Below are 12200 nucleotides of genomic sequence, written 5' to 3' on the forward strand. Positions count from 1 at the left end.
GACTAGGCACACTTTCACAGGGTCTCCCAAGATGCCATCGCATTTTGAGAGACCCGAACCTGGTACTGTATACAGTTATAAAAGTTACAGTTACAAAAAAAAGTGTATAAAAAAAAAAACACACAAAAAAATATATAAAATAAAAAAAAAAATAGTTGTCGTTTTATTGTTCTCTCTCTCTACATTCTCTCTCTATTGTTCTGCTCTTTTTTACTGTATTCTATTCTGCAATGTTTTATTGTTGTTATGTTTTAACATGTTTGCTTTTCAGGTATGCAATTTTTTATACTTTACCGTTTACTGTGTTTTATTGTTAACCATTTTTTTTGTCTTCAGGTACGCCATTCACGACTTTGAGTGGTTATACCAGAATGATACCTGCAGGTTTAGGTATCATCTTGGTATCATTCTTTTCAGCCAGCGGTCGGCTTTCATGTAAAAGCAATCCTAGCGGCTAATTAGCCTCTAGACTGCTTTTACAAGCAGTGGGAGGGAATGCCCCCCCCCCCACCGTCTTCCGTGTTTTTCTCTGGCTCTTCTGTCTCAACAGGGAACCTGAGAATGCAGCCGGTGATTCAGCCAGCTGACCATAGAGCTGATCAGAGACCAGAGTGGCTCCAAACATCTCTATGGCCTAAGAAACCGGAAGCTACGAGCGTTTCATGACTTAGATTTCGCCGGATGTAAACAGCGCCATTGGGAAAGCATTTTATCACACCGATCTTGGTGTGGTCAGATGCTTTGAGGACAGAGGAGAGATCTAGAGTCTAATAGACCCCAATTTTTTCAAAAAGAGTACCTGTCACTACCTATTGCTATCATAGGGGATATTTACATTCCCTGAGATAACAATAAAAATGATTAAAAAAAAAAATGAAAGGAACAGTTTAAAAATAAGATAAAAAAGCACCCCTGTCCCCCCTGCTCTCGCGCTAAGGCGAACACAATCGTCGGTCTGTCGTCAAATGTAAACAGCAATTGCACCATGCATGTGTGGTATCACCGCGAAGGTCAGATTGAGGGCAGTAATTTTAGCAGTAGACCTCCTCTGTAAATCTAAAGTGGTAACCTGTAAGGGCTTTTAAAGGCTTTTAAAAATGTATTTAGTTTGTCGCCACTGCACGTTTGTGCGCAATTTTAAAGCATGTCATGTTTGGTATCCATGTACTCGGCCTAAGATCATCTTTTTAATTTCATCAAACATTTGGGCAATATAGTGTGTTTTAGTGCATTCAAATTTTTAAAAAAGTGTGTTTTTTCCCAAAAAAAATGCGTTTGAAAAATCGCTGCGCAAATACTGTGTAAAAAAAAAAAAATGAAACACCCACCATTTTAATCTGTAGGGCATTTGCTTTAAAAAAATATATAATGTTTGGGGGTTCAAAGTAATTTTCTTGCGAAAAAAAATAATTTTTTCATGTAAACAAAAAGTGTCAGAAAGGGCTTTGTCTTCAAGTGGTTAGAAGAGTGGGTGATGTGTGACATAAGCTTCTAAATGTTGTGCATAAAATGCCAGGACAGTTTAAACCCCCCCCCCCCCCCCAAATGACCCCACTATGGAAAGTAGACACCCCAAGCTATTTGCTGAGAGGCATGTCGAGTCCATGGAATATTTTATATTGTGACACAAGTTGCGGGAAAAGGGCAAATTTTTTTTTTTTTTGCACAAAGTTGTCACTAAATGATATATTACTCAAACATGCCATGGGAATATGTGAAATTTCACCCCAAAATACATTCTGTTGCTTCTCCTGAGTACGGGGATACCACATGTGTGAGACTTTTTGGGAGCCTAGCCGCGTACGGGACCCCGAAAACCAAGCACCGCCTTCAGGCTTTCTAAGGGCGTAAATTTTTGATTTCACTCTTCACTGCCTATCAGTTTCGGAGGTCATGGAATGCCCAGGTGGCACAACCCCCCTCCAAATGACCCCATTTTGGAAAGTAGACACCCCAAGCTATTTGCTGAGAGGTATAGTGAGTGTTTTGCAGACCTCACTTTTTGTCACAAAGTTTTGAAAATTAAAAAAAAGAAAAAAAATTTTTTTTTCTTGTCTTTCTTCATTTTTAAAAACAAATGAGAGCTGCAGAATACTCACCATGCCTCTCAGCAAATAGCTTGGGGTGTCTACTTTCCAAAATGGGGTCATTTGGAGGGGGGGTTGTGCCACCTGGGCATTCCATGGCCTCTGAAACTGTGATAGCCAGTGAAGAGTGAAATCAAAAATTTACGCCCTTAGAAATCCTGAAGGCGGTGATTGGATTTCGGGGCCCCGTACATGGCTAGGCTCCCAAAAAGTCAAACACATGTGGTATCCCCATACTCAGGAGAAGCAGCTAAATGTATTTTGGGGTGCAATTCCACATATGCCCATGGCCTGTGTGAGCAATATATCATTTAGTGACTACTTTTTGTAAATTTCTTTTTTTTTTTGTCATTATTCAATCACTTGGGACAAAAAAAATAATATTCAGTGAGCTCAACATGCCTCTCAGCAATTTCCTTGGGGTGTCTACTTTCCAAAATGGGGTCATTTGGGGGGGGGGGGGTTGTACTGCCCTGCCATTTTAGCACCTCAAGAAATGACATAGGCAGTCATAAACTAAAAGCTGTGTAACTTCCAGTAAATGTACCCTAGTTTGTAGACGCTATAACTTTTGCGAAACCAATAAATATACGCTTATTGACATTTTTTTTACCAAAGACGTGGCCGAATACATTTTGGCCTAAACGTATGACTAAAATTGACTTTATTGGATTTTTTTTATAACAAAAAGTAGAAAATATCTATTTTTTTTTTTTTTTTTCAAAATTTTCGGTCTTTTTCCATTTATAGCGCAAAAAATAAAAACCACAGAGGTGATCAAATACCATCAAAAGAAAGCTCTATTTGTGGGAAGAAAAGGACGCGAATTTAGTTTGGGTACAGCATTGCATGACCGCGCAATTAGCAGTTAAAGCGACGCAGTGCCAAATTGTAAAAAGTGCTCCGGTCAGGAAGGGGGTAAATCCTTCCAGGGCTGAAGTAGTTAATAACGCCGGCCATAGATTGTTCGAATCTCGGCCAGTTCAAGAGGGACCGGCCGAGATTCGAACCATGTATTGGCAGGCTGATTGTACCCAATTTGATTGATCGATCAACTTGGGGACAGCCAGTCTGTCGGATGCGTGGATGCAGGAAACAAAATCGCTCCATCTATGGCTGGCTCAAGTCAGGTCATTTAAGTTACTGTTCTCGTTAAACAATGTGTTTGAGTTGATTGATTTTTAGATAATAAGCATTTTTGATGTAGCATCATTTATAGCATCGATTACTAGGATGTGTTATATTCATCTATCTTCTACAGATTGTGTATTTTCAGTGATAATATACTTTTCTCGTCTGGGTAATGTATTTTTTTCTTAAGTCTGCACAAAGCAAAGCAAAACTTTGATCTTCTGTCTCCTCTATAGACCATTGAGATGATTGAAAAAGAGCAACGTGAAGTTGAAAGGCGGCCAATAACTAAAATTACACATAAGGGTGAAATTGAAATAGAAAGTGATGCTCCTATTAAGGAGCCTGAAACCATGGACACAGAGGTAATATGTTCTTCTTGTGACATAGTTTCCTTTATGTACAGTTCTTTTTTTTTTCTCCAAAGACTTGTTTGGCTCTGGTTTTTGATGTTAGGGAAAATCCTGCAAAAAAAGAAAAAAAGTAAGTTCTCCCCAAAAAATACACACCATACCTTCATCCAAGCAGGCAGGCCAGGAAAAGGTAGGTAGGGAGGGAAAGCCCCAGCCCTCTTTTTCCTGAACCATGCTAGGCTTCATGCTCTCAATATGGGAGGGAAAGTGGTGTCACCCTGGGCAACCTGGCAAAGCATTTTGTCCCTGTGTTAATGAGGACAAGGGCCTCTTGCTCACAACTCTGACCCGGTAGTTTCAGGGTTCTGTGGCAGGGGGCTTATTGGAACCTGGACACCCCCTTTAACAAGAAGAGTCACACAAATACCCCCTATGTGAATAAGTAATAGTACCTCTACTCATTCACTAAAAAAAAGTAAAGTGTCAATAAAGGCCCTTTAAACTAAATAAAAATGTATCATCATGTAAATCAACCATCAGATACGTTTTCCAGTGTTGTAGATTTATGTAAGTCATAATGCTGATATCCTTTGCCGCTCGGGAGACCCTGCCCCTTTGTTTATAACAGTTGTCATTCCCCAGACCTGTCATTCAGCAGGAGTGAAGTGACGAACGGGCATGTCCATGCTCAATGGGTTTTATCTTTCTGTGGGTGTAGCCATTGTTATTGATGTAGATCTAGAGAATGTGATTGGTGGATGTACTGTACATCATGGGACATTTGTTTGGCTTTTTTTTAACCACTTCCCGCCTGGCCTATAGCAGAATGATGGCCGGGCGGTGATTCAGTTATCATGACTGGGCGTCATATGACGTCCAGCAGGATAACATGTTGGCGAGCAGCGCGGCATTCAGTGGTGCTGTGTGTCACTCTGACGGAGGCTCCTTACCACGTGATCAGCTGTGACCAATCACAGCTGATCACAGCATGAACCAGGAAATGCCGGTAAATAACTTTCCTCGGTTCTCGCTGACAGGGAGAGCCGTTCAGAGGGGGGTGTGTCTCCTTAAGTTGGCGACTCTTTCTTGTGAAGAACCTTTTCTTATCTTACATAGAGGTAAAGTGGTCTTATGACCCAGACACCCCTTTGTTCCACTAGCGATCTCTTCCTTTCTTCTCAGTGAGGATATTATTATCCCCTTTCTCTGTCCTACCCCAATGCATGGCAAGCAGATTTCACTCCATTGTCTGGATGGGGTCAGAGCAGTTATGGGTACCTAGCTCCAATACCTTCATTGCGAAAAATGTTTATTTTTTTTTACTCCCCGAATCTCCCAAGAAGGTTAATTCTTCTTCCTCTTCTACCATACCTAGGTGGTTTAAGCAGCATATTTCCATGGCTTATACCTTCATGAAAAAGATTTCTCAATTCCATACCGCCACCTGGTTCTCTGTTCATACCTTGAACCAGTTTTACTGGGTGGATCTCCAGGCTTCTGCTGACGCAAGCTTTGACCACAAGGCTATTCAAGCTGTCATCTGAAAGTATCAGGTCATTTGACCCTTGTTTTCTTCTGGTCCTGTTTGCTGTTGCTTGCTATATTGTTGCCCAGCCATCATTCTATTGCTTGGGGATGCCCCATGGTCTATGACTACAGATCCTTTGCCCTGTACTCGATTAGGATAAGGAGAATTTTGACCTAACTGTAAATGCCATATTTTGGAGTACAGTACACAGGTCCCTCCCCTTGGTTCTCTGTTTCTCCTTATTACTTGCTACAAAACTGGAGTCCCACAGAGTGGGTGGGGTTATATGAGGGTGCACTGGGGGGCGTTACCAGAAAAGCTTTTACCAGTGTCCAGTCATATGAAGGTAGTGGCATATAAGGTCTATGACTGCAGGTCCTTTGTCCTGTGCTGTACTCCAAGATATGGAATTTACAGGTAAGTCAGGATTCCCATTTTGGTTAGGTACATGTCCTCCAGGGTAGTGTCCAGTCTCTCATGTCATTTGATTGATAATCCCTAGAATATTAGTCTAGAAAATGGCAATTATTTTTTTGTTTTAATATTTTTCTCCAGTGACTTCAATGTGTCTCGGATTTGGGACCCAAATTTTAGTCATGTTCACCGAACCTGCCCCGAACTGAACTCAGGCACATTTGGTTCATAAAAAAAAAAGAAAGAGAAAACCTGCGCTATCAAGCAAAAAATTAATATAACCACAGCTGCAATAAAACCACAAATATCAATGAGGTGAAAAATTACATACAAAGAAAAAATTGTGCGCTTGCATTAGATATTTAAATCTATATTAATACATGGTTATCATAAGTAGATAAACAAATAAATAAAAAAATAAATAAATAAAAAACACCATCAAAGTTAATTGTGAGTGAATTAGAAAGTCGCTATGCTGCAGAGCAAACAGCGACATGTAAATCAAATACTAATATTGACCATTGCATACATATAAACCAACAATAAAGTTATAAACTGGTGTGCAAAAGAGAAAAAACAAAAAACAAAGGTTATTCCACCCAAGTGCAAAGTCATAAGTGAAAAAGTTCAAAATTGCATCCTGAGTCGCAGGAAAAACACATATCCAAAGTTCATGAATTGCATTCCTTAGTGTGTGTATGTATGTATATATATATATATATAAACAGTGTACGCCAGATCGCCATAGAGCCCCATGTAACCTAGCACGGGTGTCTCTGTTGTTTTTATATTTTGCCGGCTTTTATGTTTTGGATGTTTTAAAGATGCCTAGTTGTCTGAGGCAATAAAATTCCCCTTTTTTTACATACTATACCATTGGAGTTTTTTCTTTCTCCCCTTCTTTACCTACGAGTCCAAACGAGGGAGTGTTTACATCAATGCGGAAGTGTCGGAACCATCTCCAGCTGTGTGGTGAGCTGACATCTACTGTCCCTGCAGAGGGCTAAATCTGCATGCTTCTAAGACCTTGCTATAAAGGAGGTCCAACGTGTCTGGTAAGGATACATCTATTATCAACCTTCGGATCCACTGGTGGTTGGAGGTCCCTTCACGTCCCCTTATTCCTTTATACACACTAAGGAATGCAATTCATGAACTTAGGATATGCGTTTTTCCTGCGACTCAAGATGCAATTTCGAACTTTTTCACTTATGACTTTGCACTTAGGTGGAATAACCTTTGTTTTTTTGTTTTTTCTTTTTTGCACACCAGTTTATAACTTTATTGTTGGTTTATATGTATGCAATGGTCAATATTAGTATTTGACTTGCATGTCGCTGTTTGCTCTGTAGCATAGCGACTTTCTAATTCAGTCACAATTAACTTTGATGGTGTTTTTTATTTATATATATATTTATACACACTAAGGAATGCAATTCATGAACTTTGGATATGCGTTTTTCCTGCGACTCAGAATGCAATTTTGAACTTTTTCACTTATGACTTTGCACTTGGGTGGAATAACCTTTGTTTTTTTGTTTTTTCTTTTTTGCACACCAGTTTATAACTTTATTGTTGGTTTATATGTATGCAATGGTCAATATTAGTATTTGATTTACATGTCGCTGTTTGCTCTGCAGCATATCGACTTTCTAATTCACTCACAATTAACATTTGGTTCATCATTAAACTTTTTCTATTCCATCCTTCCATTCATTCCCTGTTGTTGCAGTAATGCTCAGTGGGGTCTAGTTCAGCAATTATACCATTAAAACAATGTCTTGGTACCGTTTTAATCATACATTTTGACAAATATTTGCAAATGCATGCAATAGTAGTACATGAATGTTGTCACTGGTTCTTGTTTATAAAGACATCATCTTTTGTAAGGACTGTCTAAATTTCCACACAGCTGTCAGAATCAAAGCTGCTTGGGTGAACCTTTGCTGCACAGTTTTTATTCTAATATCTAAACGTGTAACGAATGTTACATGGCATTTCAGACATATTAGTTTACCTGCACTTCACCACTACAAGGTTTAATTCATTTTGACACATAGGTACACTACTGTGTAAAAGTTTTAGGCAGGTGTAAAAAAATGCTGTAAATTAGGAATGCTTTCAAAAATAAAAGTGTTAATTCATTTACTTTCAATTTTGTTAATTGATAAAAAATAAACAGAAGGAAAATCCAAATGAAATGTTTGGTGTGAACACCCTTTTCCTTGAAAACGGCATCCATTCTTCTACACTTGCACACAATTTTTGAAGGAATTCGGCAGGTAGGTTGTTCCAAACATCTTGGATTAGAGAACTAACCACAGATCTGTGGATGTAGGATGCCTCGGATCCCTACTGTCTCTTCATGTAATTCCAGATAGATTCCATGATGTTGAGTTTAGGGCTCTGTGGGGGCCAACCCATCACTTTCAGGAATCCTTGTTCTTCTGTACGCTGAAGATAGTTCTTAATGACGTTGGTTGTATATTTTGTCTTGCTGCAGAATAAATTTGGGGCCAATCGCATATCTACTTGATGGCATGACATGATGAAAAAGTATCTTCCTGTTTTCTCAGCATTGAGGACACTATTGATCCTGACCAAATCTCCAACTACTACATTTGCAGAAATGCAGCCTCAAACTTCAAAGGAACCACCAACAATCTGCACTGTTACTTGCAGAAACTCATTATTGTACCACTCTCCAGGCCCAGCGTCGAAAGAGCTGCCTCCTGCTACATCCAAATATTTCAGATTTTGACTCATCAGTCAAGAGTACTTGATGCTATTTTTCTTCACCCCAGTTCCTATGTTTTCCTGCATAGTTGAGTTGCTTAGCCTTGTTTCCACGTCAGAGGTATGGCTTTTTGGCTGCAATTCTTCCATGAAGACCACTTCTGACCAGACTTCTCTGAAGGGAAGATGCTTGTACCTGGGTCCCACTGGTTTTTGCCAGTTCTGTGCTGATGGCACTGCTGGACATCTTCTGATGTCAAAGGGAAGCAAGCATGATGTGTATTTCATCTGCTGCATTAAGTTTCTTTGGCCAACCCCTGTGTTTACGGTCCTCAGCGTTGTTTCTTTCTGTTTCTTCAAGAGAGCTTGAACAGCACATCTTGAAAGGCCACTCTGCTTTGAAGTATTTGTCTGGGAGAGACCTTGCTGACGCACTATAACTACCTTGTGACTTATTGCTGTGCGGCGTTTGACCTATGACCTAAAACTGTCTTCCACAACCTCACCTTAGTAGCAGAGTTTGGCTGTTCCTCACCCAGTTTAAGCTGTTTATTTCAGTTAATGTCTGTTTTTCAACTTACATATGAAATTGATGATCATTGCTTGGTACAATTGGTAATCATACATCTGACTAATCCTACAAAATCCCTGACATTGTGCAAGTGTACGCATTGATGCTGGTTTGAAGCCAAATATTGAATTGATTTAGATTTTTCTTCTGTTCTCTCACTTTGAATTTTGTAAATTAATAAAAATAGCTAAATATATATATATTTTTAAAGCATTCTTGCTTCACAGCATTTCTTCAAGCCTGCTGAAAACTTTTGCACAGTACTGTATGTCCATAAAGAACATTACAAACAGGCAGGTAAGTTTGTTTTATTGCAGAAGAGATCTAGCAAGTTTCTACTGCAATAAAGAGCCTGTCTGCTTGCAGTTTTTGTCCTTTTCAGTTTAGTTATACTTTAAGACTTTTCTTTTTATGCAAGTTTTTATGCAGATTTACTCATTTCTAAAAAAGCTACATTTCTCACAGCACAAGATCCATGCCCTTTCACCTGTCACTGTTTTTTCTTAAATTCTTTATCCTTCTTAAATATCTTACTTCTCATTTATATAATTACAGGAATCTGTTGCGAAAACCTTTGAAAAAGAGGAAGAAGCACATAAAGATAAAGATCCACCTACTGAGTCTACATCAGATACAACAGCACAACACAAAAATCACCTATTTGACTTAAACTGTAAAATATGCACAGGTGTGTATACTCATTTATTATTGCTTGAGAAATCTTACGACTTGTCAACACTTGCCTTTGGAGAGTAAGGGGAGGGCTTAAAATATGCGTTTAAATATGAACTGTTATGTAAATGGTAACGAGACGGGGAAACTCCTAGCACAATGCTTACGGGGCTACAGGTACAAAACCAAGATACCATGCATCCAACCCCCAATCACTAAAGATAAACATCAACACCCACAAAAAATTGCCGACACATTTAGCCATTATTATGGATCTCTGTACAACTTGGCAGATGATCCAAATACCATACAACCAACGCCCAAGGCTATAAAGGGCTTTCTGAAGAAAGTATCTCTTCCCCAATTAACCCCAACATAACTACAGCACCTTAATTCTCCCTTCACAATCCAGGAATTATCTTATGCTATTGATACGCTACCACTAAACAAGTCCCCAGGTCCTGATGGATACATAGGAGAATACTACAAAACATTCAAATACATCCTCTCTCCCCACCTAACCAATATTTTCAACACTGCAGCTGCCTCTTCCTCCTTCCCATCAGAAATGTTGAAAGCACTCGTAATCACCCTGCCTAAACCAGGGAAGGAGCCATCTCTTCCACAGAATTTCAGACCGATATCATTACTTAATAACAACCTCAAACTATATGTCAAACTGATTGCACTAAGGCTGATAAACATTCTTCCACAGCTTATACATACGGACCAATCTGGATTTACAAAAGGACTTCAAACAACTAACGCCACAAGGCGCTTAATTAATATAATCCACCATGCAAATCTGAAGGGAACGCCTTCTCTGCTCCTAGCTTTGGATGCAGAGAAGGCGTTCGGATACATTGGGGATATCTTGCCAGGCTATTGGAGAAGTTTGGATTCCATGGCACCATATTTTCTGAAATTATGGCATTTTATTCCAAGCCCTCTGCCCAGGTTTACACCTCAGGGGCACTTTCCACTCCATTTAATATTACAAATGGAACTCGCCAGGGGTGCCCACTTTCACCGTTAATTTACAAACTTTTCATGGAACCTCTGGCAAGTTACATACGCAACCACCCTCAAATTACAGGACATAGGTTTAGCAACTCAACACACACCATCAGTCTATTTGCTGACGATGTTATACTCACGATCACAGACGTGGAGACCTCATTAGCTTCAATACATCAAACACTCAAAGTGTTTAACAGTATAGCCTACTACAAAGTAAACTACACTAAGTCATACATCCTTGGCATCAATATACCTCCTAAAACTAAGCACAAAATGGAACAATTATACCCATACATGTGGAGCACCACTGGTATAAATTACTTAGGCATCACCTTAACACCTAAGACAGAATAATTGTTCAAAGCAAATTATTCTATATTCTTAGATAAACTACACCCCAAACTCCAAGATAGCAAAAACAGAATTATCCTGGTCCAGGAGACTTGCAGCCTTTAAAATGGTACTGCTACCACAATTTCTATACCTATTTAGGACCATCCCTATCCCAGTACCTAACACCTTCTTTATTAAAGCCCAATCTATAATCAACAGATATCTTTGGCGAGGAAGGAGGGCGAGGAACTAATCAATACTAGGAAGGCAGGAGGAGTGGGCTTAGTAGTTCTTAAAGACTATTACATTGCCTCAATATTGGCGCAAATTAAAACATGGTTCCCCCAAAGCCCCAATACCAGATGGAAGGAATTGGAAAATATACAACTTAAAGGTGGCGATCTTTATCACTTTCTTCTTACTACCCAACAATACACCCCTAGATACGCATCACTTTCTCCCACCGTCACAGCATCACTTTATGCCTGGAGAGCTTTGTTAAACACTCCATTTCAGGACTCCATTACCTCCACACTATCAATGCCCACCTATAGCTTGACACACATAATACCTGACTTAAACGTCTCAAGCTGGGTGGAAAAGGGAATAGAAAAAATTGAAGATATAATGATAGGTCCAACTCCAAAAACCTTCAGGTCCTTACAGATAGAATACAACCTAGCTAACTCAGAATATTACACAAACCATAGGATTACACATCTATTACGCACCAACCTGAAAACAAATATTGAGATGCCATGGAGAGTATTCCAATACTACACAAACCCTACCACCAAGATTAAAGGTATATCGTTGTTCTATAATATGCTAAAAAATAAGGATATACCCTTGAAAACAACTCATATGATTGCCTGGGAGAAGGACTTAGATACGTCTTACTCCCTGGAACAATGGAGAAAGGCACTACACATCACCTATGCTGCAACAAAGAGTGTAAACTTATGGGAACTATCGCAGAAAATCCTCTTCAGATGGGATTTAACACCTCATAGAATTGCCAAATTCTCACCACAAAGTTCCAATACCTGCTGGAGGAACTGTGGTGCTGTGGGAACATTGTACCATATACTCTGGTCTTGCCCCACTATAATCCCCTTTTGGAAAGGAGTCTATTGAGTAATCTCACAAGTATTGAATATTAAAGTACACATGTCACCAGGAAATGCAATTTTATCCTTAGACATAGAGTTAATTCCACCAAAATACAGGACCATAGCCATGCACATTCTTTTGAGTGCACGATTAACGATAATGCGCCATTGGAGAGATCAACAAACCCCGTCTCTACATGAAGTCATCAATACGACTAACACTCACGCAGCGTACGAGATGTT

The 12200-nt window shown here is 39.5% G+C and overlaps 1 protein-coding gene across 3 annotated transcripts in view; it reads left to right on the forward strand.

Moving 5' to 3' along the window:
* PHF3 (PHD finger protein 3) overlaps positions 1-12200 on the forward strand; it is a 220615-nt gene that overhangs the window by 151439 nt on the left and 56976 nt on the right. For all 3 annotated transcript variants that reach the window (XM_073626731.1, XM_073626730.1, XM_073626733.1), the window contains 2 exons: positions 3455-3583; positions 9376-9508. In XM_073626731.1, the coding sequence (XP_073482832.1) occupies positions 3455-3583; positions 9376-9508 (262 nt within the window). The remainder of the gene's footprint in view (positions 1-3454; positions 3584-9375; positions 9509-12200) is intronic.

This window comes from Aquarana catesbeiana, linkage group LG04 (genome assembly GCF_042186555.1).
Source record: "Aquarana catesbeiana isolate 2022-GZ linkage group LG04, ASM4218655v1, whole genome shotgun sequence".
Lineage (NCBI taxonomy): Eukaryota > Metazoa > Chordata > Amphibia > Anura > Ranidae > Aquarana > Aquarana catesbeiana.